General features: G+C 43.5%; 1 protein-coding gene across 1 annotated transcript in view; it reads right to left on the reverse strand.

Annotated features, from left to right (window-relative positions):
* Positions 1 to 306: 306 nt before the first annotated feature.
* DYNLT5 (dynein light chain Tctex-type family member 5) overlaps positions 307 to 27,466 on the reverse strand; it is a 52,372-nt gene continuing 25,212 nt past the window's right edge. Inside the window, exons 3-5 of the mRNA XM_069232483.1 lie at positions 19,547 to 19,638; positions 13,576 to 13,700; positions 307 to 1,197 (exon numbers count right to left, since the gene is read on the reverse strand). Coding sequence (XP_069088584.1) covers positions 994 to 1,197; positions 13,576 to 13,700; positions 19,547 to 19,638 — 421 coding nt within the window. The 3' untranslated portion in view covers positions 307 to 993. The remainder of the gene's footprint in view (positions 1,198 to 13,575; positions 13,701 to 19,546; positions 19,639 to 27,466) is intronic.

Here is a 27,466-nt window from a genome sequence, read left to right on the forward strand (position 1 = left end):
CAGCCTTCTAATGTGGCAGTCAGACTGCCACAGCCACGGGGGTCCGACCACCACCGCAAGTCTGCCAGTCCTAGGACCGCCAGACTCGTAATCGGGCCCTTAGACTATCTGATGTCACTCAAAACCCAGAGTGAAAAACATACCTGTCATTCACTGTTACCCATCATTCCATTATTAATTCTAACATCACATTACGGAAATAGTAAAACATAGCATGAAAACAAAGAGAAATCACAGCCTGCTAAAAAAGAGAAAATATAAAAACTGCTGGAAATACAGCGAGGTTTCAAAGAACAAAGATTAAGGTCTGCTACATCAAATTACTCTATTTAAGATGCCAGGAAGGATGTTCTGTGATCAAATTGTTTATAATACATTATTAAATAATGTTACAATATTTTTTATAATAATTCATGACTTAAGAAAGGTTATATCAATGATCTATATTATACTCTAGTTTTGACAATACGTCAGTCTTTGTGGCATTTTTTTTTTTTAGAGAACAATGGTAAACACATATTATTTGCACACCAGCAATAAAATGGTACATTTCTATTGAAACAATTCTCTTACCATTTTAAAACAGGTAAATGAAGGCAGTTTTAGATGTTGCAAGAGTTCGCGAACTGGAACAATCTGATTATTCTATTTTCTTTGACATTATATACTTGGCAAGCTTTACTCTTTCTTAGAGACTTAACCTCAGCAGAAAACATGTAAAAAAAGGCTCTTTTTCAGCCCGGTCATTTTAACAAGCCTATAATGTGCAGTTTCAGCACACATGATTGTCCACATTTGAAAAAAAAAGTTGACCTGATTAGAATATTAAATTAAGTTGAAAAGTAGTAAATTCAACAATGAGAGTGCATGATTATGTTTTGTCATAAACTGTTTTTCATTTAATCTTTCTATACATTTCTATTTCTTAAACATGAATACACATTAACAAATGTAGTAGTTTTTATGAGTTCGTTCACAGTTCTCAACTTTCTTTCATTCATAGTAAACTGCATAGACGTTTGCGACAGCAAACAAGGAGCTGTTCTTGAAAGCATAAGATGAAAACGTGTCATATGCGGGATCCCAAATGCAGCGACTTCCAATGCGCATGCTCTGATCATTTAGTTGTCCTATATGGATTAGCACAATAATTTTGTACCTCGGAATCATTAATTCTTTCACTCTAGCTTTAACCACCTGTAAAAAAAAAAAATATCTGCTTATTCAGGGGAAAACAAATTATACTTTACAAACGTACATACATACATATCTTTGGCCATTATTAGGTTTACCTTCTTGACGACTGAGCCATTACATTCTTGTACGTCTTTCTCGTTCAGTCCTTACTGCATGAGCACAGCTCTTCTCCCACATATATAGACAACTCTAGCCAGCCAGAAAATACACCCAATACGGCCATCCCTATCCTAGCATGCCATATAACCAGAAGCCCCACCTAACCACATCCTATTTTGTTTTTATGTGACCCATATTGATGCCTGACACCAGCCAGCAGAGGTAAGTGTTCTAGTGAAGTTTTCATGGGATGATTGGAATGATTTGTCAATTACATTCATCTTGTTTCCTTCTGTTTTTACTATTAAACCTGCTATAGCATTTTTTTGTATTATATGGAGTCTTACCGAAGCGCTGGGCGTGCGTTCGGGACTCTCACACAGGGATTTGGCCACGCTGGATGGTCCTTTGGTTTAAACGGCACTCAGTGACGATTCCATGATGTTTGGGTGCATTTGCTCCCTTTGCGCATTGGGGCAGTTTACTCTTAATGGAATGGCCGCTTTGCCTCTTCACGCGAGCTTTATAGCGTGATTTGGCGACGTTGCTTGGGAACACAGCCAGTTGCAGGAAGTTGGTACTGGGCATGCTGCCGGATGTCAAGGGGAGCTTTGTGCAAGCCACGGACTCGATGGACGTTCTGGCTCAGATAAGGGGTAGTGTGGGTTTTTCTGCTCCTGTGGAGGCTTCTACAGAAGAGGATTTTCTGGTGCAGTGTCATCGCCCTGAACCTGAATCCCTTCCTTTGCACAGTTCTGTTTGAAGAGCATTGACCAATGAATGGCGGGATTTGGAACACCAATCCTTTACTTGTTTCTTGCTGAAGAGTTATCCTTTGGAGGGGTTTTCGCAGGAGTGTCCTTCTAGTGTTAAGGTTGACAACCTTGTGGCAGGTCTTTCTACTCAGGGGTCAGTTGTCTCTGAGGATGCCCTTCTCTCTGAGCCTGTGGACAGGAAAATCGAACTGCTGTAAAAAGGTCTTATGCTGCTTCTAACTTTTCAGTCGAGGTTAATGCCTATTTTATGTACACTGTGCAGTCTCTGTTACTGGATTTTCGGGTGTTAGCTGAAAATATGTTGGAAGGGACTGATTGTTCCTCTTTTCTTGGCCATGGAGCAAAACAGGTCCATTATCTCTCAGACATTTATTTTGACACTTTATGTTTGTCGACAGCAGCATCTGTGGTGGCTTTTTCGGCATGCAGGAATATCTGAATGCAATCATGCAAGACAGATGCCTCACAGAAGGCAATACTTTTAAAATTGCCGCCTTCTGGGTCCAAGGTGTATGGCCAGGAAGTGGAGGATCTGGTGAAAAAAAATGTTGACAATAAGAAGTTGATCACCCCACCTAAACCTTTTGGTAGGGGATTTGGTTTTTGTGATTTTTTTGGTCAGAGCTCTACTATGGGTTCCTCTCAGCCCTTTTGAGGCAGGGGTCGTAGTCAGGGTACTTTGGGTTAGGATAAATCCCAGTTCCAACATCAATCCAGTTTCACCGGACCCACCCTCCCGCAGCCCCCTCCAAAAGCATGACTAGTGCGAGGCCGGCTCCAGGCTTACAGCCACATTTGGCTAATGACTGTTTCAGATGCTTGGGCTCTAGAGGTCATATACTGTGGTTACAGGATTATCTTTGTCTCTCCTCCTCCTTTTTTCAGGATCTCTCCTGTTCCACTGGACTTAGGAGAAGCTGTCTGCTGGAGTGTGTTCAGTTGCTTTTGGACAAGGGTGCAATTTCAGTGGTTCCTCAAGGGGAGGAAGGCTGAGGGTTCCAGTCAATTCTACTTTTGGTGCAAAATCCTTCAGGGGCTTTCCGTCCTGTGCTGGATTTGAACAGATTCATTCCTCACCAGTCATTAAAAATGGTGTCTCTCCAGTCCATGATGCTGTTAATTAGTCCAGGGGATTTCTTGTATTCCATAGATCCCCATCCATTCAAATTCCCATCAGTTCCTCCGGTTTGCAGCGAATGGTATCCACTACCAATTCAAGGTTCTGCTCTTTAAGCTGTCCTCTGCCCAAGGGTTTCACCAAGGTAGTGGCTCCTCTGATGGGTATTATTAATTCCACAGGTATTCGAGTTTTCCAATATTTGGACGATTGGCTCATTGCTTCTCCTTCTTCCTTTAAGGCACAAAAAGATATCCAACACGTCTGTGCAGTTCTGGAGAAGCATGGGTTTCTTCTCAACATGGAAAAGTCCCATTTGTCCTCTTCACAGTGGCTCCAGTTCATTTGGGCAGCGTTTCAGATGGATCTGGGACTGGTACTTTTGTCAGATGAGAGTAGGATAAGATTGATGTCTCATTTGACATCTCTGCTGGCTCAGGCAACTGTTCCTGTAAGGACTTGGTTGCGCACTGAAGGAGAGATGGCGCTGACTTTGCCCATCATTTCTTGTAGCTGCTTAGATTTGTTTCCTTTAGTTCACCACCTGATGCAGTATCGGGATCCATTCTCACAGGACTACGGGTTCCTGGTTCCAGTGAAATTGGAGATCAAGGCACATCTCCAGTGGTAGTTGGTGGAATGTCACCTGCTTCAGGGGTTTCTCCTGATTCCCATTCCTTTGTGCATAGTGACTACAGATGCAAGCAAGGAGGTCTGGGGGTGCCATTTGTTGGCTTCACTCAGCCCAGGGAAAATGGTTGCCTGCTCAACCCTCCCGGTCATCCAATTGGAGGGAGTTGGTGGCTGTCTGGATGGCTCTTCTCAGGTTTGTCACTGTGATCAGCTCCTGTGCAGTTTATGTCCAGACAACCAGCTGGTTCAGGCCTATATCAACAGACAGGAGGGTATGGGGCCTCAGAGTCTGAATCTCCTGGAGGATTTGCAGTTGGGCAGAGCCGGATTTGTTGGCTCTATCAGCAATGTATCTTTCAGGGAGGGAGAATGGGCCTGCAGATCACTTGAGCCGTCATTTTTCATCTTCGGTAGCCCACTGTCTGTCCTCTCCTTTTTCATCAGACCACTTTGAGGTATGGAGCCCCATGGCTGGACCTGTTTGCAACAGAGTCCAACACTCTTCTCCCCTCTTTCTGCTCCCTGATTCTCTCTCAGACAGCATAGGCCAAAGGCACATTGTCAGTGAGGTGACTGGCGGGTCTCTTTTATTGTTTTCCTCTCTTCCAGCTGATATCCAGGATAGTGAGGAAGACTGAGTCAGACCTTGCAGAAGTTCTTCTGGTGGCTCCAGGTTGGAGCAGGAGGTCTTGATTTCCCCTATTCATTCAGTTGCCTGTCCTATCACTGCTGAGGTCCTGCTGCCTGTCACTGGAGTTAGTGAAGGGACTGAAATTGGGGAGCTGGCATTTGAAAGGATTAGATTAATTTCACAGTGCTGATTTGCGGGAGTGACTGAATCCATTCAGCAGACTTGCCGTCCCTCTACATTGAAGACGTATGGGTGTAATTGAAGGAAATTTGAGAAATGGTGTGGAGATTAGGTGGTCTCTCCCTATGTGTGTGATCCCAGTATTGCCTTGAAGTTCATGAAGAATGGGTTTCTGTTAGATCTGGCAGTTTCCTCGATTCACAGCCAGTGGGCTGCAATCCATACTATCAAGGGTCCTGATGTTTTGGTCATTTCTGGTCTTGCTTCACAGTTGTTGCGGAGTTCTTTCCTTAAAAGGCCCTTTTTGCATTCTCTAGTTCCTCTTGGGATCTTCCCTTAATGTTGCATAGTCTTCGTGGTCCTCAGTTTGAGCCACTTGAGTTCTCAGATTTGAAGTTTTTATCTGCTAAGGTGGTGTTTCTGGTTGGCATCTGTTCCGGTAGACGAATTGAAGAGATTGGTGCTTTGCTGTCTTTCTCCTCCGTTTCTTCGTTTTTTTTCCTGATCAGGTGATTTTGAAACCTAGCCCATCTTTCATCCCTAAGGTGCCTACAGCTTTTCATTGTTCGGAAGACATAGTTCTGCCTGTGTTTCTTCCAGACCCTTCCTCAGATGAACCGGGGTGGTTGCATACCGTTGATGTTCATTGGGTTTTGTCCATTTATTTGTCTCAAACACAATGTCATTCAGAAAGGTGACTTACTTGTTTGTTATCTTTGGCCTCTACTAAAGGTTTTCGTCCCTCTTCTGCCACCTTGTCCAGGTGGGCTAAGCTGGCAATAACGGAGGCTTATAATTCTGTGGGTCGGCAGCTGCCTGCTTCTGTTCAGGGCAGGTCAACCAGGGAATGTCTGCTTCCTGGGCAGCAGTTAAGGGAACTTCACTCTGTGATATCTGTTGTGCTGCCACTTCGGCTTCCCCTCATATCTTTATGTCCCACTACCGGTTGCAAGTGGTCATGTATTGTCTGTTGTGAATGATGTCTGATTTTCAGAGTTCCGTCATGATTAAACACCTGGTGCTGCAATTATGGTTCAGTGTGTGCTCTTTTTGGTGTGTCGCTTCTTGAACCAAAATGTGTCTGTTTGGGTATTGGCTCATGCAGTAAGGACTGGAGAAGGAAGGCGTACGAGGAGGCCATGCCTGTTTTACTCACCAGTAAACTTCATTACTCCGAGTACAGATCTTCTTTGTCTCAGTCATGACTCCACGCTCCCACCCCCCAGTCCCATCCTGCATTTTGGTTCTTTTGATTTTCGCTATGTCAGGGTGTGGTTAGGTAGGGCTTCGGGTTATATGGCATGCTGGGATAGGGGTGGCCACATTGAGTGTATTTTCTGGCTGGTTAAGGTTATCAATATATGTGGGTACATCTGTGCTCATGTACCAAGGGCTGAGACAAGGAAGACCTGTACTCGGAGTAATGAAGTTCACCGGTAAGTAACCGAGCTTTGATGCCTACTTATTACATAGAACATACAAGAAGAGATTAGGTGGTTTATATATAGACCAGTTTATGATTGCTTGTGTCAAAATGTGAAATGGCATCTTGGCTTAAAAACTCAGTTTACTTTTCACATTTCCTAAAATAGTTTTCATCATGTTTTGCTTTGGGCCCACTGGACAATGGAGAAATAAATGGGCTGATTTTGTGGAGTGGAAACTGAGTATCGTCTGCACCTTGCCCTATTTAGGGCAGGACAAACCAAACATATATCAAGATGGAACCTACTCTGGCTTCATTACCGACATACTCTTAAGACATCCTAAAGGAGTATATGCTGTCAGTGGTAAGCCACTCCACAGTCCGCCCAATTTAAAGTGGGCAGTCAAATTACTTTTTTTGTTACTATTCATCACTGCCAGCGCTGAGGGACAGTAAAAATAAAATATGACCTCTACACCATGGGAGAAAACTCGATTGGTATGAGGGATACTAGTTTTATATTTTTGTAAAACAATTCAAAATTTTAAAAGGTTGACACCCAGATGTCGTGCTTGACAGCGCCATCTGTCTAAACGTTCAAATATTGACAAGAACTGCTGTGATTGCAGTTCCTGCCAATGTACAGAGATGTTTATCGACATCTGTAAATTAGATGGACAGGATGGAGTAGAGTACTGCTAAACTTTAGATCAGGCCCAAAGCTTTGTAGATATAGCATTTTGACGAGGCATGGGTTATGACAGCTCAATGATTCACAGCAAAGCCCTCTGCCAGATGATAATATCCTTATTTTTAAAGCATGCTTATCTGTGTGCCACCCTCTCCTCATATTTCTGTGTTTTGCAGTAATTGTCCAAAAGAAACAAATGCAGCAACAACGCAGTAAGAATGGTAAAAGAAGGAAAATAACTCTTGTAGAAGTTGCTATTCTTGTTGTCCAAACCAAACATATTTCATGTGAAAGTAGGAACACTAAATAAGACATCAAAATGCTAAATACACATATGATTGTGCTCAACATTTTCAACTTGTGTAAAGCTGAGGCATGTATAAATTGCTTCAAAGCAGGAATGTCAAAACAAAAAAACATATTTAGTTTGCTTCATGTAGAATGGGCTTTCATTTACCACATCAATACCTTTTGTGTATTGTATTCTTCAATTCTTTCGAGTAAACAAAGCATTTGATGAAAATAATTAGTAACGAGAAAGTCATATGTATCTATGAAAGATCACATGAGATCAAGACCACTTCAGGTCAAAATGCGTTGCAGCACAAAATGTAACTAGCTAGCAGCACGCTGTGTGTTTTTAGACTGACGTAATTGTACAGGCCCGGTCCACACAAGCTGAGAGTCTTACATTTCGTATTCTTCTTGAAAATAAAAAAAAATATATATGTATGCATGCACCCATATAGACATATATATATATAGATTTATATATATATATATATATATATTTATATATATATATATATATATATATATATATATACACACACACACACACAGGTATATTTTATATGTCTATATATTTTTTTCACTAAAAAACAAATAACGAAGGTTTAAGTAACATTTCATTACACAAAAATTTCAGTGGCGATGTGACGTTTTACACTAAAAAAATACTGAAGTTCACCAGTTACAGTTAAAAAACACTGAAGTTCACCAGTTAATTATCTCAACTAACTTTACCGCGTGCTCTAAAGCAACTAAAACACGAGCCCCTTCCATGCATCAATCATGTCATTTCAGCAGTTGCAGTCATGTTATCAATTGTTCTGAAGACCTCTAGGACCCGGGCTGGTCACCCCTGATTAGCTAATTTTAGTGTTCATATTTTATTATTTCAGTAAGGCTGCTTTTAGCGATGATTTTTACATACTTTTTCTCAGCTGGCTTAAATCTAAGAAAGCGAGGAACAAGCTGTTTGTTTAGTTAGCCTTTGCACAACAAATAATCAGAACTTTCTGTCCAAGGCTAAAGAACTCTGCATACAATATTCAGAGTTTGTGTGCCTGTTCAGGAGACTTCTTCTACCACTTAGATATGGCATTTCACCTGGACTGTACTTCCAACACGGTATGGTTTATTATATAAACGATGCACTGCCCTAGAAGGGGCAGAAGGCATTTCAGCCAAGACGATCCTGGGATGCATGCTGTGCAACACGCAGCACGCTGGCGATGATCTACAAGCCTCCTGAGGGGATTGTCGTCTACATCACAGACTCACTCCAGACACGATACAGGCACTGGGTTGAAGCTAATCCCTTAGATCAGACCGGCAACACAGTGCATCCACTAAGTGTCAGCAAATACAAAGGGTTAGGTAGGACCCTCTAGAACCACATACATTATGGCTTATATATTTTACCATATTCGTAATGCTGATTACCTTGCTGGGTTTCATCTGCCTAATTATCACAGCTCACTCTCTATATGATAGATTGTGATTGTTTCAATGAATGTATAGAAAACCTCTCTCACGTCTTTTGTGTTTTGCCTTGACACGCATGAGTAACAGTGCAAAAAGCGGTAAGATTTGTTCCTATGCCTTCCCTTTGGGAGTCAGTGTCATGTTCAGGTTGCCATAATCACCTTTAACCTTGGTAGGGTTGGGGTTCGAGTGAGGCCTTGTGAGCTACCCAGAAAGTAGGCCAACAGTTACTAATGGTGTGGATGGATTCAGTCTCCCACACTCAGCCATCCTAAGCACACAGTTCTATTACCAAAGTAGGAACCGCATGACACAATGATGTTATAGATCATGTTATGATTTATGTAATATAAGGGGTAATTAGCAGTGCATGGTAAGGGTGTGAGTTATAGTTACTCTAGGGCACGTTTATAGTTACTTGTGATAACTATAACCGGCGAACGTAAGTGTTTTTTGAGTTTAAGACTTTGGTCTCTAGCAGACTTACTGACTTTGTCAAAGAATCTCAACACCACAATATAAAAAATGGGCCCATTGACTTTATCAAAGGGTGAGCATATCAATATATGTTTGTTTTTCCAACAATCACCAATATTTGTATTCAAATGTATATTTTAGCAAAGCAGATAAAGCAATGTGGAATAACAGTGATTATTAGAAAAGTGTTTAATAAAGTTTCAATTAAAAAAAATATCAACACGTCGGTAAGTCTTTCTTTTAACATAGTTTTTATGATTGCATTTTGTGGGCTGAAAAATGTTAAAAGAGACTCAGACTTAAAAAAAAAAAAAAAAAATTACATCAACATATCTAAGGGCCTGATTTGGAACACGGCAGACAGGTTACTCTGGCACAACGGTGATAGATATCCCATCTGCCAAAATCTAAATATCTAAATCCCATTCTATCCTATGGAATTTAGATTTCGGCGGACGGGCTACCCGTCACTGTTGTGATGGAGTAACCTGTCTGCAGAGTTCTAAATCAGGCTCTAATTCTTTCTTTTTAAGTTTTTTAGGCCATAAAAAACAAATATATAGACTGAAAAAACAAAGGTTACAGGAACGATATAGTTGGTTTCTGAATTTACTCACACAAAACCCTAGAACGTCAGTAGTTATAGTTATCTGAAGTAATCATAACTTGTGCCCTAAGGAAACTTAAACTCACACCCTCGCCAGGCACAGTTTTCTAATCACTGATTTTATTGTAAATGTTGCAGTGAGAATATCAATGAAGCCATAAGAAGATGTCATGAATAATGTAATATGTGGGGTAATTAGCTGTGCATGGCGAAGGCATGAGTTACAGTTATGTTAGGGCACGAGTCATTATTATTATTAATTTGATAAAATGCACAAATCACCCAACGGGGTATCTTGGCGCACAGTCAACCTGAAGCGGCTGAATGCAAGTATTAGGACATTGACATTTCAAATAATTTCCTAAACTTGCTGTAATCAGGGCAGGTTCAAACAGAATGGCAATTTATTCCAAAGGGTGGGAGCCAAGTAGGATCTTCCACAACATCTAGTTTGTCAGTCATCAGGCATACAGACAATAACTCATTGTCACTGGAATGCAAATTCCTAAAAGGCTGGTAGCGCTTAAGCCTCTGACAAAGGTACTTAGGACCTTTCCCCTGAGTGGGTTAAACTGCATATTTTAATACTATTCTTTTCTTTAATGGAAGCTAGTGTAGAGATCGTAGAAGAGGAATGAAGGCCATTCTAGGAAGCGGATTACAAATAGCCATGTTTTGCACCACCTGTAACTTATACAGTAGTGACTCATTGGAGCAAGGCAATAATGCATTCCCGTATTCCAGCCAGCTCACAAGAGCCTGTACCAAGGTCTTTCTGTCTGGCAAAGGGACAAATGGCAGAGCTTTCTTCAGTAAGTGTAACATGTGAAAACAGGTACTTGTTGTGGATAGCACTTGTTGTTCCATAGCAAGCTTCTGGTCTACCGTAATTCCAAGGTCTTTACAACCTTAATTGGAGTAGGGGCCTTGCCTAACTCCGACGGCCACCAATCCGGAGTCTACAGATGTTGGGCTTTCCCAAACAGAATAATCTCTGTTTTCCCTGGATTCAGCTGAAATAAGTTATCTGAGCTTCACCCTTTGGTAGCTTTCATTCCAGCCAAAATGTGGCCCCTTATCTTGTCAATATCCTCATCAAAGGAAATGACCAACTGTGTGTTGTCCTATATAGATGTACAATAATACATATGAAAGTGCTCATTAATGTGTTTTTGATCATGGGAGAGACACAAAGGGTGAGCTGTAAGAGAGGATGAGCTGACATTACATACCCTTGGGGGACAAATGTGCTATATGTGCAATGTGTATTGTAACCACTGAACGTAATTCTACGTTTTGGGAAAAGCTAAATAAAAATATACTTTAAAAAAAAAACAGTGTGTCGTCCGCATATGATAGGATATCAAACCCAAGTGCTTTGATGACTTTGTCCAGGGGTGCCACATAAATGTTAAATAGAGTAGGGCTCAGACATGAACCTGGAGGTACTCCTTTATCGACCAACCTAGGCCTGAATTTGAAAGCTCCTAGTGAGACACGCTGCATTCTTTCTTTCAGGAAGTCCTGGAACCAGGCCAGGGCAAACCCAACAATCCCAATCTCTTGTAGTCTTAGAAGTAATTTAGCATGGGACACTGTGTTGAATGCTGCAGATAGGCCTAAGAGCAGGAGCATGGCTGTGATGTCTGCATCCAGCAAGTACCTGATGTCAGTCAAAGCAGCCATGGGCGACTCAGTGATATGCTTAGCTCTAAATTCTGATTGTGAAAGATCCAGGATCTTATTCTCTTCAAGACGGTCAGTCAGTTGTTTGTTAATTAGACCTTCCGGCTGCTTGCTCAAGAGTGGAGGTAATGAGATGGGTCTATAGTTTGAAATAATACATGGATCCAAGTTGCTCTTCTTTTGGATAGGGATGATCTGTGCCAATTTCCAGGCTGAGGGAATTTTCCCTGTCTCTATATAGATTCAATAGCGGTCTTATCGCTGGGGCAATATGGCTAGCCAATAGGTTTATGATCCTAGGTGGGCAGGGGTCCATTGAAGAACCAGATTTTGCACTTCCAAGCACATGCTGAATTTGCTTCAGTGTAAAAGTTTTAAACTTTTCCTGCCTGTAGCAACTGGAATTAGGAGAGGGGCTACAGTTTAACTCAGCAATGGATTGGAGTGACTTACTAGCAAAGTTTTGATAAATTAGCTTGATTTATTCTCAAAGTAATCAGCAAGGGAATCGCATAATTCCTGCGTAGCCTGAAGTGACTGGGTACCGGCAGGAGGATGGATAATTTCCTTAAGAGTTTTAAACAACTCTTTAGAGGGATTACCTGCCTGATCAATTGGCTTGCTAATAAACATTTTACGTGCCTTTTTAATATTTTGATGATATACATAGAGTGCCTTCTTAAGAGCAACTTTATCACCTAAATCATACGTCAGATGCTAAAGTCTCTCTGACGTCTTGCAGAACGCTTTTTCAGCTTTAAGCTCCATGGTATACCAGGGTGCAAAAGGTCTGTGTAGAATATTTGTCCAAGTTCTTAATGAAGCAATGTTATCAAAGGCGATACTTAAGGCAGACTGGAATTCCGCCAGCATTTGATTTACTTCTAGGGCCTGTCTAGCTGTGGAAATTCAAGGACGGCAGAGGAAGAATTTGGAGAGAAACAATGCCATTGTCATGTAGCAACTTTGTTACCGGGTTGTCTCAGATCTGGCTTTTCCAGATTAGCAATCTGGAAACATATCAAAGCATGGTCAGTCCAAGTAAGAGGAAGAGGCGGCTCACAAACTAATGCATTGGAATTAGTCAAAATCAGGTCCAAGGTGTGGCCAGCCGAATGAATGGGAATGAATTATAGTTACTTCAGATAACTATAATTATAACTGCTGAATTTCTATGGTTTCATGAGAGTAAATTCAGAGCCTTACTATAGCATCCTTGTAACCTTTGTTTTTTTCAGTGAATTTGTAAGGCTTTTTAAATGCTAATTCCCAACTATAACGTCCCTGTAACATTTTTTTTTTTCAGTGAATTTTTATGGTTTTTTTAAGGCATCAGCCCTAAACCCCCCCCACCCCCACCACCCCCATTCTTGCCTACAGCCCCTTGCGGCCCACGACCTTTGGTCGTGGGCCATGTCAGGTTGGTGCAGGGCTTGGCCTGTGGCCAGGTTCTGCACTCTTCCCCCCATATGCTCCCAACTCATCGATGTGCACAGTCTTTGGCTGTGTACAGCTGGGGTTTGGTCGCATGGCCTGGCCGCAGGGCAGGCCCTGCACCCAACCCCGTGCACCCAACCCCGTGCTCCCAACCCCGTGCTCCCAACCCCCGTGCTCCCAACCCCCGTGCTCCCAACCCCCGTGCTCCCAACCCCCGTGCTCCCAACCCCACGCTGCACACAGCTTTTTGTCGTGAGCGGCTGGGGGGGTCAGCAGCAGAGCTTCTTCTGCTGCCAGGCCACATGCCCAAACCCCACTTGTGCTCCCAACCCCACACAGCACATGGCCTTTAGCCGTGCACAGCTGGGGGTTGGCAGCAGGGCCAGGCCTCCCAGCCCCCCATGTACTCCTCACCCAACAATGCAAACGGCCTTTGACCGTGAGCAGCTGGGAGGTTAGCCGCAACCCCCCATGTGCTCCCAACCCCACACCGCACACACAAGTGAGTGTGCACTTTTTTGGGGGTTTATTCAACGATAATCGCAAATTCTTTGCGACGGTCCAGGTTTGCAGATATTCGCTTATTCGTTGTGACGTTACAAGGGGGGCCGTGCTGAGTGTCACAACAAATTCACGAATATCGTGTGTGAAACCCAAGAGGTCAGGGTGCCTTTATCTTGACCCCTTATACTACATTTCTTTGTTATTTTCATCCCTCTGGACCGTGTTCTGAAAGATGAAATGGCGTCCACAACTTTCTGTTCAGGTGAAGGTAGCATACCAGACATGGCAGGGATTGGGGAGATGGAAACCACTGTAAATGGTATGCATGTTTCTGGATATTTTACCTCGGAGATGGTCTTCGTCATTTGTCTACATAGTTCTGCTTCATATTTTTCTTCTTGGAGATAACTTGTAAGCACATCCTTTAAAATATTGTTCACTGTGGCCACGGGGAAACGTTTAGTAGGACCTATTAAAAACAGCACAATTATATAATATGAATGGTATTATGAACTGTTTGGTTTATGAACAGTTAAAAAACGCATACTTTGAAGTCAATTAAAGGATACAACATAGGAATTATTAAAACACAGAGACATATTTACAAAATAATGACGCAGCCGGGCACCACAAGCCATCTTGCAGCGCCAAACTGCACCATTAGGAAAGTGCAGAGATGTGTTGTATTTACAGCAATATGACGCATCGCTGTACTTTCCTCAGCGCTAGCACACAACTGGCAGCCTAGCACCAACACAGGCACCGTTGCACCATGGTGCAAGGGTTCCTGTGATGAATGTTTATGTGCAGGAATGGAACCTTTTTCTCCTGCTATGTGTACAATGCAGCACATGGGTACTCCTTGTTGCGCCACCTTTACGCCACCCCTGGGGTGGCATAGGAATCTGACACATTCCCAGCCTTGTAAATCTGGGAATGCGTCTGATTCCATGGTTGTTGCGTAGGAACACTCAAAGCAACACCCATGGAATGCTTCTTTCACACAGACTAAGGCCATGAAAAGCGATACAAGGCCAAGCAAAGCCAATTTGCAAGTATGGGCTGGAACACTGCACCACAGCAGCGTAAAAAAAAGTGATGCTCCGGTGGCGCTAGGAGCTTGTAAATATGCCCCATAGTATAATAATACCTTTAAAGTTATGATCATCACAAATAATAATAATTTACTTTTATTACATTTATTGTCACAGGCTTGTGGTTTTGTAGCACGGTAAGTATCAGATGTAACAATTAGGAGACCAGCACTATCAACAAGGAAATCACACGAAGGAGGCAGATGAAGATTACAAATAAAATGACTATTTGATCTCCATCCTGTCCAGGTGGGGAATGCAATTAACAAGGTATCTCTCCAACAGTCCCCTAGGCCACACTACCAGAGTGGAGTCATCGTCACTCAAGAAGACTTGTTGTCTTCACAAACATTAGACACTGAAATGGCTTGTACGTTATTCTAGACAAAGCAAACGTCATTAAAACGGGAAATCACAAAATGACAAGTTTGATAAGTATGGCAGACTAAATTAAACCTCTGTCTCCACGATATCGACGCATCCATGTGGATGTGAAATTCAATATAAACAGGAGTTTGACTGAACAAATTCACATGCTTAATTTGAGATCGAATCAATTTATCTACAGCGTATTCATTAATATGTATGAGTCACTGGGATGTAAATACACTGGACAGTCTGTATCAGATAAAAGTTATGTTCTTCAAGTATCCACAGGATTAGATTTACCAATCATCCTTCTCAATTTAAACTGTTGCCAAAACGATACAGCCCTTGGATACATCGCCAAGGCTAAACCATACAAAACCTCTTTTTCAGATCAAAAAGGCCCATTAATTGGAGTTACTGGACATTGGTTCTTCTGGTACAAATTTAGTGGTCATGCTGTACCAAACACAAAGGAACATCTGGGTGCAGGAAATGGCTGCCTAGGGGCGGCCAAGAACACTGTCACCTACAGAGGACTAAATTATGGCATGTCTATGCTGCAGTTACTTGACTAAAAAGCAGTTTACTCATCAGCCTCCGCTATGTTTTACTGACCAAACGCATATGTTCCACTGTCCTTAAAAGGATATCAGTGAAGGAGGCACACTGGGATTCGTTAGCCCCAACAAAAAGTTTCCTTCTGATGTTTCAAGTGCCCTTGGAACTTATAAAGCATCAAATGGAGCACACCATTTAACAACATATAAGATGGAACTCAAGTAATGGATGGGAAATGTCGTGGTTTTTCAAGGTTCAACTCTCAATTTGTATAAGTACATTACCATGCTAAAGGCAGAATATGTCTTCAGTGCATAGTTGCAGGGTTTACTATTTATCTATAATTCCACAGTAAGTGTTCGACATACACACAAAACACTTTATAACACCTCGGGAATCCTGGCACATGAAACCTACTAATAATGCAAACAGCACAAGTCTGTGACAAATGGAGACTGAACACTTGAACTTGGCTGTGAAGCAGTGCAACACACATAATTATCCTCAAGAATATCATAGGAGTTTGCAGAATTACTGGGGAATCAGTAATTTCCTGTCCCCCCATTAATTCCTAATTTTCCCAATATTTCACCCACGACTCCACTTGCTAAAGGCAGGTGGAGTTTCTGTGTGAAATACAGCAGATCATGAGATCTATTTGATTAGTCAGGAAGATCCAGTGCATTTTAAATGGGTGTGTACCCCAGCCGTGAGAATCCATTTGCATGTAAGACTGGTATCCCAACTTTTTATATTGGCCCCGTTTCATGCTAATCTAGCTAGTGGGCAGAGGCCTAGGTCTGCCCCTTGTAACTCAAAGTCCAGCACCTGTTCTCTGACCTGAAGGAACACTCAAAGCATGTCATTGCAACAGGCAAAGGACTACCATCAATGCCCTAGATAATTCACGTAAAGCGGTAGTGGCAGTGTACCAAGTTTTTGTAAATTTGTTGTGTTACAAGAACTTATTCTCTCTTTTAGGGAGAGAAGAGTCTAGTAACCCCTCTCATGTAAACTTCCAATGTTATGTGAAACCTAGAAAATTGCACTGACATTCCAACAGAGTATCGACAGCATTTATGTGAAGTGAGTTAGTAGCACATGTACAGTAGTAGGAATTTGTGGGATGCGCGTCTAAGTGCTGGACCAGTGGGCTCCATTGGATGCCTGCTGGTTTAGCTTGGTACAAGGTGGAGGTTGATACAGTTCCCTCCTAAACAGCAGGAGTTTTTTAACTGCTTGCCTGTGTTTGGAGTGTGGTGATCAATATATAGAAGTGAGGGAGGATGGAAACTGGGCTGCCTTGAGAAATTTAATGGGGTCCTTGTTAGCAAAAGGTTATGGTTAGTTCTTCCTGAGCACTGCCATTTGGGAGATTGTAGGGGTGAGGGCTGGCACTGCAATTCAGTGTGAGGATGTCTTTTAGCAGCACTTTCCCTTTTGTCCGTCCTTGGTTACTGCTTCAGAAAGGGTGATGAGCTAGGTGAAGACATCTCAGATTTTAGTGTACTCCTGCTTTGAGCCATCCCTACTGCTACCTGCTGTTGGAGTCATCACCTTGCATAATTGCTGTATCACAGGCAAAATAACATTTGAAATAGAATTATCCTAAATCAGTTCTGTGAATTTAGACAAGGGACCCACATCACCTGTCTGGAAAATGTGTGTAAAAGTGGGTCTGAACTACCCATCTTTTTCCCAGTTAAAAGCTTTTCTTGACCAAGGAAGGAAGTCCTTTGCAGAGTACTCGAAGAGCTACTGTATGACCAGTGGTGGTATCTGCATGATGCCAGTCTCCTGAAGATGAGTGGACAACACCTGAAGTTTGCAAAACTTGCTGGAGAAGGTGAAGGCCAGTCTAGTGCAGGGGTCTCCAACCTTTTAAATACATCAATTTCAATTTTGGAAACATCTAATTCAATCAAATAAAATATTTTAATTTACTAAGATAGACTACAAGCAGGGGAGCTACTTGTGCAACTCCCAAGCTATTCACTGGAGAACACTGGTCTAGTGCTTAGTAGTCTGCATAACTAGAGAGGGAAGGAGTATGCTTGACCCTGCAGGATTAAAGACTGTCCAGGAGGAGAAGCCAGCTGTGCCCCTGAAGTAACCCAAAAGTTGCTGACTACCCTTAGAAACAAAGTCTGAACTGAACCCTAATTTGAGGGATCTCATGTCGCAGCCCACACTGTGGATGCATGCAGATATCAAACCAGAGAAGTAATCCCTTGGAAAATCCAAAGACTTGGTACCACTGCTGCTCAACTGCAAGCGAGTCCATTGGAGGAGATGTGATCCACACAAAGGCAGAAGCCTGATCCCAGCCGGGAGGCTGCACCTGCCAGACAAACACCCTGAATGAGCCTGATTGGATGCTGCAACTGCCCGCAATGAGCTCCCCTTTCAAATCGTAGCTCAGAATCTTCACTTGTCAGGACAGGTGCTGCTCATCTGTTGCTTCCCGAGGAAAGCCAACACTATGGTCCCATGCAGGGGAGTTGCTGTTGAAAGTGCCGGCCAGGACTGTGTTGTGCAGTGGCAACATCAACTGTCATTATTGGAATCCCATTTTGGGTTGGAACTGTTAAACTGAACTACAAAATACTCAGCAGGAGTAAGGACACAGGCTTAATTTATGCCTATTCGTATGCTTCAGTAGAAGACACTTGAGGTGGTCCTAAAATGGGGAGAGGACTAGTGTGTACAAGCTTACCTAGGTAGAGTAGCTGAAATCACAACCCCATAGCTGAGCCCCATTGAATTGTATAGAATTAGCGATTAAAGTGCTTTAGTTTTACTAAGAAAAGCAATGGTCTGGACAATGAATTATTTTGTCTACTGTCTGACTTTTGGGGTGTGAGCCCTCATGACCCATACTATCTCCCTGAAAAGCCATTGACGGCTCACCATCGATACCTTGAGATTTGAGAATAGAAAGTGTTTACTTGGCCCAAATTGCAAAGACATTCTAGGATGGACCCTGGACACCAGTGGCAAATTACCTCAACCGCAAAGGCTGGGACTTAGTGGTCCCTATAAACCCTGTGGCTGCCCGAACTGGCTCCACACAATGTTTAGTCATACCGCTTGTTAGTGTTCAAATCAGGATTAAGGGCAATCTTGTAATGAGGTCCTAGATACCAGCAATGCTTGTTCAACTTGCTGAGACACCTTGTTGCTAATAACTCATGAAGGGAATATAACTAGTTTATTTCATCCAAAAGCTGTGAAGGGCATATTGAGATTTTTTAAAAATCTGTTACAAGGTGTTTTGTATGCGTGTGGGCCGTTTAATGGGGAGCTATAAATAAGACATCTTGAAACTGTGCACTGAAGACATATGCTCTCTTTAGTATGGTAATGTACTTATCCAAACTTGGAGTTGCGGTGGTATGCATAAGCCAATGTTGTAACTGAAGATGGCGTTAATATTTTTTTTCCAAAGACAAGTATGGCAACGGGGAAAGCTTGTGATTTTATACTTCCTTTGTGACCCAGTCATACTCACTCTGATCCTTTGGACTCACATTGTGATTACTATATTTTTTGGTTTGTTTTCATTTTCTGGTATATATCCCATACTTCACAGATAGGTCTTATCTCTGTTCTTTTGAAAAGAATGTACATTTAGAGCACACATCAGCTTACATGCTTAGAAGCAGTCAAAGGTGGTTTAGTTAAACTTGAATGGAACATTACTAGGTTGGGATAACGTCTGATCAGCTCAGCAGTCACGTGGATTGCCTGACTTATCCTTTAGTCCACATCATAGGATTTGCTGTCGAAATAATTGGTTTTATTTGATGCTAAATAATTCTCTAAAGAATAAGTGTGCAATAATCACATTTACATGTTTCATAAAATGTTTCCTCATTTTAGGCAGAAAAAGCACCTGTAGATTTCTTGCATTTTGCAAATATGTTCTCTTATGTTATGTAGCTTGTCAATACTCATTTATAAATAATAACATTGACTTAGGATCCGAAAGATTAAGATTGAATAGAATACCAACTAGTTCCTAAATCTACACCTTTTAGAATAGCCTGTTAAAAGTTAACATAACTTCAGCTCTTCGGCAAGTCATTTAGGACATAAAAAAGCCAAAAAATAAATTAGAGCAGATAATTTGCAAGTATTATTTGGTCAATGTTCAACCTGTATTACTAAAACATATAGTTCCATGATTGCGTACTCTAAAAACCAGAAGCAATATCTATGCTACACAATGTGCATGTTCCCAACATATTCACTGCAACCATCTTGAAAGAAGAGATGGATACGAGTTGCTTACCTAACTGATAAGTATTCTCCATCTGAACAGCAGGACGGGGAATATCATCATGGTGTCCAGGTTCATCAATATAGGAAACTGTGCTCATGGAACTGTGAGTAAAACAAGGACGGTTTTGTGATGATTAACATTTAGATTCATAAACACTTATTCGCCAGACCACCATATATTAGTGAAAAGGTTTGCAAAGCTATCTCTAGCTATGAGAAGACATTACAGTCATCCCACTTGGTAGGTAACCATGCCCACTGCAAGCCCGGCTAACTACAATGTGCCACATGCCCTCGCTTTCCCATGAAGGTAGATGATTCGGTATCTTCATGTCCAAAAGCACAACCTGTGCCTAAGTTCATGAAGAAAATAAGTTCAGGAGCCCAAGGTTTTTTTTAGGAGGCAATCGAATACCGAGGTTGTTAAACACCATGGCTCCCTAGCCTTGAATTCACATTATGCCTCTTTCTTCCACCACCCCACACTTCCTGTCTAATTATCCCCTTCTGCGGGTTCTTTTTCATCTGTGTTCTCCCTTTGGCAACATTTTCCTGTTATTGTCTTCCTTCTTTGTCCATTTTCTGTGTTTATCTCTCTTGCTGTGGCTCAAACTCAAATGATGAGCAATAAGCCCCAGTCCCCAAAAATGAGTGCCGGTGTCCATTACCTGCAGCTACCTATACAAACTAAGCACTAGTCAAAAACTGCAAATTAATGAGAACTAAGGGCCTGATTTAGTGTTTGGCGGACAGGTTACTCCATCACAAATGTGACGGATATCCTGTCCGCTGTATTACAAACTCCATTGGCTATTATGGGATCGTAATATGGCGGATGGGATAGTCGTCATGTTTATGACAGTGTAACCCCCCTCTGCCAAACTCAGGCCCTAAGTTATTAGGCATGGCAGCTGAAATAACTAGCCAAGAAGACACAGACCTGGTAAAGTAAAAAAAGATCTTTATAAGTTAGTCCTGTTCTGTTGATGACCACAAAATCAAACACAATGCTCGTAATAAGTAATGCAAATACTGCTTCACCTTCTCAGATTTCTGTAGGAGAATCTCTACATCTATTGTTGATACTGAGTAATGTTTACAATGATGTCTGTACATTGTGTATAGAGGTGGACATTACGGATGGAAGATAGAAGAATTTAAAGATGTCTAAGGATTACCAGGGGGGAAAACCAATAACAATTGAGTGGTGTATTTTCTCAAGAAAATGTGCCACTTAAAGTGTTGGCTTGCGCAGGACATAAAAACCTGAATGAATTTTGCTATCCTGCACACCTACTCTTTTACATATGAACGCACACATGGCATACTGTGAGATCCTTAAATAACAAATGAAAGTGCAAGGGTGAGAAGAGAGACAGAGGGGAGAACTAAACAGAGGAGAGGAAGAGAAAAAATGAGATAGTCAGACCTCACACTAGGGACATCCCTAACATAAATGGCTTACTTGACCCTTGGTCAGATCTTGAGTGCTGGAAGCTTAGACTCGCCGCCCTGGAATTGGAGACCTCTAGGACATGTCTGTCAACACCCTGGGGCTTGTTTCTCCCTGTTCCTTTTGTGTAAACGCTTCCCAAAACTCCCAGACTCTTAGAGTTAGAGCAAAATAGTTTGCAAACAACTCCATTTTTCTGTCTTTCCAACCCTCTCTCCAACTCTGGACAGAAAACTATATAAATGAATAAGATGGTGTATGAAGTTCCTGTCCCTCTGGCCTTCTTGGGCAGAGTTCTGGTAAAACAACAACACTGGGACAATAAAAAGACATAACAGGTCTGGAAATATGCCTGAACAGAGACAGGAAATATGCCTACAGTTACAAGGAAGGCACGAGCTCTGGCACAGGGAGGGCTCTGGCACCAGGTGATGGTATATACTATCACAGTGACAAGGAGACTAACATTGTAATTGGGAGCCACTGACAATGGCTTAGATGACATACCAACTACAGCAGGCAGTCCATTAGCACTGGGACTGAGAATTCGTATAAACCATAGATTTGTTGTGTAATGACTTTTTGGAATTTATTATGAAGATACCGAGGTGAGTGTTGGACCTGACCACCATGTTGTGGTTTTCCCTCACCTTTTAGCCTTCTATGCTTCTGTTTTTAACTCATCTTGTTTTTGCTGACTTTAGGACTATGCACACCTTACCACTGTTAACCAGTGCTAAAGTGTGTATGTTCTCTCCTTTAAACATGGTAACATTGGCTTACACCCAAATGGCACATTTAATTTACTTGTAAGTCCCTACTACAGTGGTACTACATTTACCTACATCCTGTGAAATAAAAGCACTTATTCTGCCATCCACTTAAGTAGTCTCTTCAACATATCTCAGGCCTGCCATTGCAGCCTGTGTGTGCAGTTTTAAACTGCCATGTCGCCCTGCCAAAATAAACCTTTTGCCAGGACTAAACCTTTCTTAATTCATACAGGTCATCCCTGGTTGGGCCCTAAACAGCCCAGAGGTCAGGGTGCAGTGTATTAAAAAAGTTGGAAATGTACTTTTAGGTTTTACATGTCCTGGTAGTGAGAAACTCTTGATGGACCATCTCTGACTTGACAGGGGGAGAAGCTATCACCTACCACACTTGCACATCACAAAGCCTCTGCCTGAGCGCACACACAAAGGGTTTGACATTACTCTTTAGTGCCTCCAGACAAGCATGGCAAGGACAGAGAGGCATAATATTACAAGCAACTCTGGTGGTGGATACCTTCCAGGAGTGATTGATATTCATAGGCAAAAGAGGTGTTGCCCTGGCACCCTTTGGGGAGAGGCAAGATCAGGGAAATAAACACAGAGCGGGTGAAAAGAAATCACTGCTCTGAGACAGTGCTGAATCTCTTGGGTAAACTTTAGTGAACTTTGAGGATGTCCTACTGCGAGCGCCAGTCGGGCGAGGTTTTCTTCGACCTGCAGGCACAAGCTACAGCAGTGACATCATCTGAGAGGGAGTGCTGAATTACAAAGCAAGTGATCACGTTGCTTTTGGGGAGTATAAACCGTGGCCCTGGGAGGATTTACAAAACTCCATTCACTTCAATGGCTGGAGATGGGGCAGGCCAATGAAACAAGGAGGGAGAGGTGGCAACAATTTGTTGGTCATCACAGATGGGGCAGGTTGTAGGAAGGTGGGAAGACGGGGCTGATCTCCTGGCAGTAACAGACATTTAGTACTGCATTTGATTTCACTTTGAAAATGGAGCTGAGCACGACAGAGTAGTCCTTATTTTGATCGTGGAGGCCCAACACAGGGCAGTAACCAGCTTCAGACAACAATTGCACTAGTGGACTAAGAGGTAAGTGTGCAGTCAAGCTTCTGCCTGCATGAGGGGCTTCCTGATCCCCTCCCCCAGATCCCCTCTCCACTTCAGCAGCTACAGTGGGGTGGGGTTCTTGATGGGCCTCTATTGTCTGCAGCTGCAGAAAAAGGCTCGTAGTTTACTTAGGAGGGTGAGATAATGAAAGGATGGATGAGTGAAAGGATGGCTGTAAGAATGGAAGAGTGAAAGGCAGGGAGGGTCTATGAGTGAAAGGGAGGATGGATGGAGTGAAAGGGTGGGTTGATGGATGGTGAGAAAAAGCACGGATGGATGGTAAAATGAGTGAAAGAATGGATTGAGGTGTGGAAGGGTAAATTGATGGATGTGTGAATGGATGGGTGGATGGAGTGAAAGTATGGATGGGTGAGCAAAAGGATGGATAAGTGAAAGGATACATGTAAAGATGGAGGAGCAAAACAATGGATAGATGAGTGAAAGGCAGGGTAGATAGATGTCTGGATGAAAGGATGGATGAGTGAAAGGGTGAATTGGTAGATGGATGAATAGATGGATGAGTGAGTGAAAGGACGGATGGCTGAGTGAAAGGGTAAATGGAGGGATGTATGAATGGATAATTCAAAGGATGGAAGATTAAGTGGATGGATTGGTTTGATGGACAGGTGTCCCTGGACCAGTGGCAGCTCTCCTTTATGGGCTCTACAGCTACACTAAACCCTCCTTGTTTTGTTGTCCATTTTTATTGTATCAAGAGGGTGAATAATTATTCACTCTTGAGGTAATAAAAATAAAATGCAGACCTACTTCGGGTCCAGCAAAAAGAGGCAGCTAGTGACATTGTTTGATTGCTGACACAGGTGCATGAAGTTGCCTTCGGCTGCCATCAGAGATACTGTTCAGAGCCGGTGAAATTCCAGCACTGTGAGCATGTCTGTGTGACTATGTGTGCGAGTTAAGTGAGAGAGAGTCAGTAAAGGAATGAGTCAGAGTGAATGAGTAACACTAAAAGATGAATATGTGTGAGAATGAATGTGAGTGAGGGAGGGAGAATGACAGTGAGGGTAACTGAGTGCTACTGTGTGTGAGACACAGTAAGACTGAGTAATTCAGAAGGAGTGGGACTGAGTGTGAGTGGGACTGAGTGAGACAGAGTGGGTCAGCGTAGAATGAGTGAGACTGCATGAATTAGTGAGACGGAGTGAGTCAGACTGAGGGATTAAACTTAGTGTAAGAAATTGTGAGGGAACCCTTCAAGAAAAAGCTCTTTGGAATTCGAACCAAGGATTATGTCCCACCACTTTTAAAGGTCACCAGCCTCCACTAATACCTTCAGAACCTTCTCCTACCTCAAAGCTGTCATCAGGTATAAATATTGGACTCTCAGAACCAACTCTTCAGGACTCCTCTGGACCTGTGGAAGGCTCAGAAGGACTGCTGTGCTGTTCTGCTGCAAGAAAGACTGCTATTCTGCTGCCTGAGTGAAAAGTACTGGGCTTGCTTTTTGAACCCACAACCACCAGAGTGACTCCAAGGACTAGTTGGCTGGCCTTCTGATCAAAGCCACAGAGGTACAGAAGGCTCCCCCTTGACCCTGGCATCTGGACGCTGTCTGCTGTGAGTCCTACCCCCTGGACCTTTGGAAGTGGGCCCTAATGTGTTCTGCAAGCCCAGCTGTGATCTTTTAGGCAGAACCGATGCAGTGCGATGCATCTACTTGCAGCACTATATCGGAACTACTGCTTGGCAACACATTCCCGAAGCAGGACATTGCATCATGGCCCGCAGCTCTTCAGAACTGCAGCTGCACAATACAACGCCACGCTTCACATCGGAAGCCCCCATTGGGGGCCTCCTTGATGACGATGCAGGACATTGCATCACAGCCACAGCCCATAGCTACGCAGAACCGCCACTGCGCAATACATTCTCGATACAGGACTTCGCATCACAAGCCCCCTGTCAATGGTATCCTTGACGTTGATGCATGACCTTGTATCGCAGCCCCACAGCTCGTCAAAGCTGGCGCTGTGCAATGCATCCTCGACACAGGATCTTGTAACACTACACAATCAGGATTTAGGGTACTTCATCCGGAAGGCCTAACGTACCTGTACCAACCCTGCTTTCCACCACGGTCAGCCTGAACTTGTGAATTTGTCCCAGATAACTACAGTTGTCACTTGGTGCTTTTAGGCACAATTTTCACTTACATCTCCGGTTCTACTGATTGAATATTTGTCATTTTGGTGTTCAAATAATTTATTATATATTTTCTAAATTGGTGTGGAATTTTTCTTGTGTTGGGTTTTCACTTTATAAATGATTAGTGATGCAAAAATACTTTACACATTGCCTATAAGTTAAGCCTGACTGCTTTTGTGTCAAGCTACCAGAGGGATGAGCACAGGTTAATTTGGGGGTTGCTTGTGTTTTCATCCTGACAAGAACTGTGGTTGCTGCTTGAGTAGGGTTACACCTCACTCATTCAGTAATCCAATTTCCTACACTGAGGATGTATACAGTTGGCATACAGGATGCTTAGTAAGGGATGGGAGTATAGATTTTATCTCTTAGCCCTTAAAAGGAGTCAAGATTTAGGCCAGCCGGTCACATATCATCATGTATGTAAGAGTAATATGTTGACATACATTACTTAATGTCTCTCGAGATTCTTGCATTGGCTTTTGAGGGTCCGAAGCCCCAGGTGAACCAGTTAGCCTGTTTGGTATGTTTGCTGGTGGTGGTGTTTTTCAGGGGGGCGATGCTGTGGGCGGCTAAGGAGAACCAGTTGGTGAAGTTGTATACGCTGTTTTCTAGGATATTTGTGGGATGGGGATGGCTTCTTTGAGGAGGAGGTCCAGATGGGTTCTGTGACCTTGTCCCAGCTCCAGGAAAGGTGGCTGGGGGGTGCTGCCTGGGCTTTTTGTTGGCCGTTGATTGTGAAGTGGACGATGCAGTGGTTTATCCAGGTCAGCTCAGTGGTGTGGGAGAATTTGACTCTGTCGTTGGTGGAGAAGATGGGGTCAAGTGTGTGTCCTAAGCTGTGTGTTGGGGAGGTGACCAGTTAGGAGAAGCTGACGATGCTCCTGTTTTCCAGAAGCGTGGTGGAGTTGGTGCCCTTGAGGTCTTCGAGGTGGAAGTTCAGGTCACCCAGGAAGATCCAGTGGTTGGAGTCGATTGGCAGGGGGGCGATGAAGTCCGGGATGGAGATGCAGAAGCTGTGGTAGAGGCCGGGGGACTGTATGCAAGGGTTCCTCTGATGGTGATTTTGGTATCAGGTTTGATCTGGAAGTTGTGGTGTTCCATGATTAGTGACATGTCGTCGTCGTCCGAGGCGGAGCAGTTGAGGGAGTCCTTTCTGTGATTACAACGCCTCCACTGTGTCTGTTGAGGTGGTCGCAGTGGATCATCTTGTATCTGGAGGTGTTGCTGTAGCGATGTCGGGAGCAGACGTGGGGGTGAGCACGTTTTGGTGATGAACATTACCTCGGGGCAATGGTAGTTAAGGTATCCCAGATTTCCATGGCGTGCCTGCTGACGGATCGGATGTTGAGCAGCGCCCGGTGGAGCTGTGGTGTCTGGTCAGGCGTCTGCTGGGTGGTGTTCGTGGTTGTTCTTACGTTGCAGTAAAAATGTCAGTGGTGGCAGCTGAAGCGTCCTTATGTGGAACAACGTGATGCGGTGCAGCAGTACCTGATGTTGTTCTTGGTTGAGGCCTCGGAGCTCATTGGAGGAGTACCGTGGCGGGCTGGAGATCCAGGGATCCTGGCGCTGGGCTCAGTCCAGGTGCAGTATGTGCAGACGGGCTTGCCGTTGATGCGCCAGTGGTGTGCACACCCGCTGTACAGTCGCGCATTGACCGCCATTAAGTAGGTCTGGTCTGGATGGAGGGTGAACGAGGAAGCTGGGAGAGGGCAAGGGAAGGCGGGAAAACAATGGCGAGTGAGCGGGGTGGGGCTTAGCAGTGGCCTGGGTAATGCTCGAAGGAGAGGCCAGGCAGGGTCAGGAACCCAGGGAGAGAAGGCCTGCAAGGCCAGGCAAAGTCAGGCAAGGTCCAGTGGTGCCTTTGGTAGCAATGGCAACTAGGCAGCAACACCAACATTAGGCAGCAGTTAGGGGGCTGACCACGCGGAGGGAAGCTGGTCGGGATATGGTCAATGGGGTCGCGCAGCGACTGCCATTAAGTAGGTCCTGAGGTGGGCGGGGAAGCTGGGAGAGGGCATGGGGGAGGTGGAAAAACAATGGCGCGTGATCGGCATTTGGCTTAGCTGGTGCTTGGCTGACACTCAGAGGAGAGGCCAGGGAGAGAAGACCTGCAAGGCCAGGCAAAGTCAGGCAAGGCCCGGCGGGGCCTTTGGCAGCAATGGTAACCAGGCAAGAAGACCAACGCTAGGCAGCAGCAAGAGAGAAAACCACACATCAGTGGTAGAGCGTGGAGAGCGGAGGACAGCTGGTCAGGTCAACCACATCTACTACTAAGTAAAACTTAGGTACACTACAAAATCATGTAAATATATAATTTACTAAATATATAACATGGTCACATAGCTTGAGAGTCGTAAAATCAATAGCTTTGCAATCATAAAACGTGTTGCAATGCACAAAGCATGTTTTTCAAGTTT

This window comes from Pleurodeles waltl, chromosome 4_2 (genome assembly GCF_031143425.1).
Source record: "Pleurodeles waltl isolate 20211129_DDA chromosome 4_2, aPleWal1.hap1.20221129, whole genome shotgun sequence".
In the NCBI taxonomy this organism is placed as follows: domain Eukaryota; kingdom Metazoa; phylum Chordata; class Amphibia; order Caudata; family Salamandridae; genus Pleurodeles; species Pleurodeles waltl.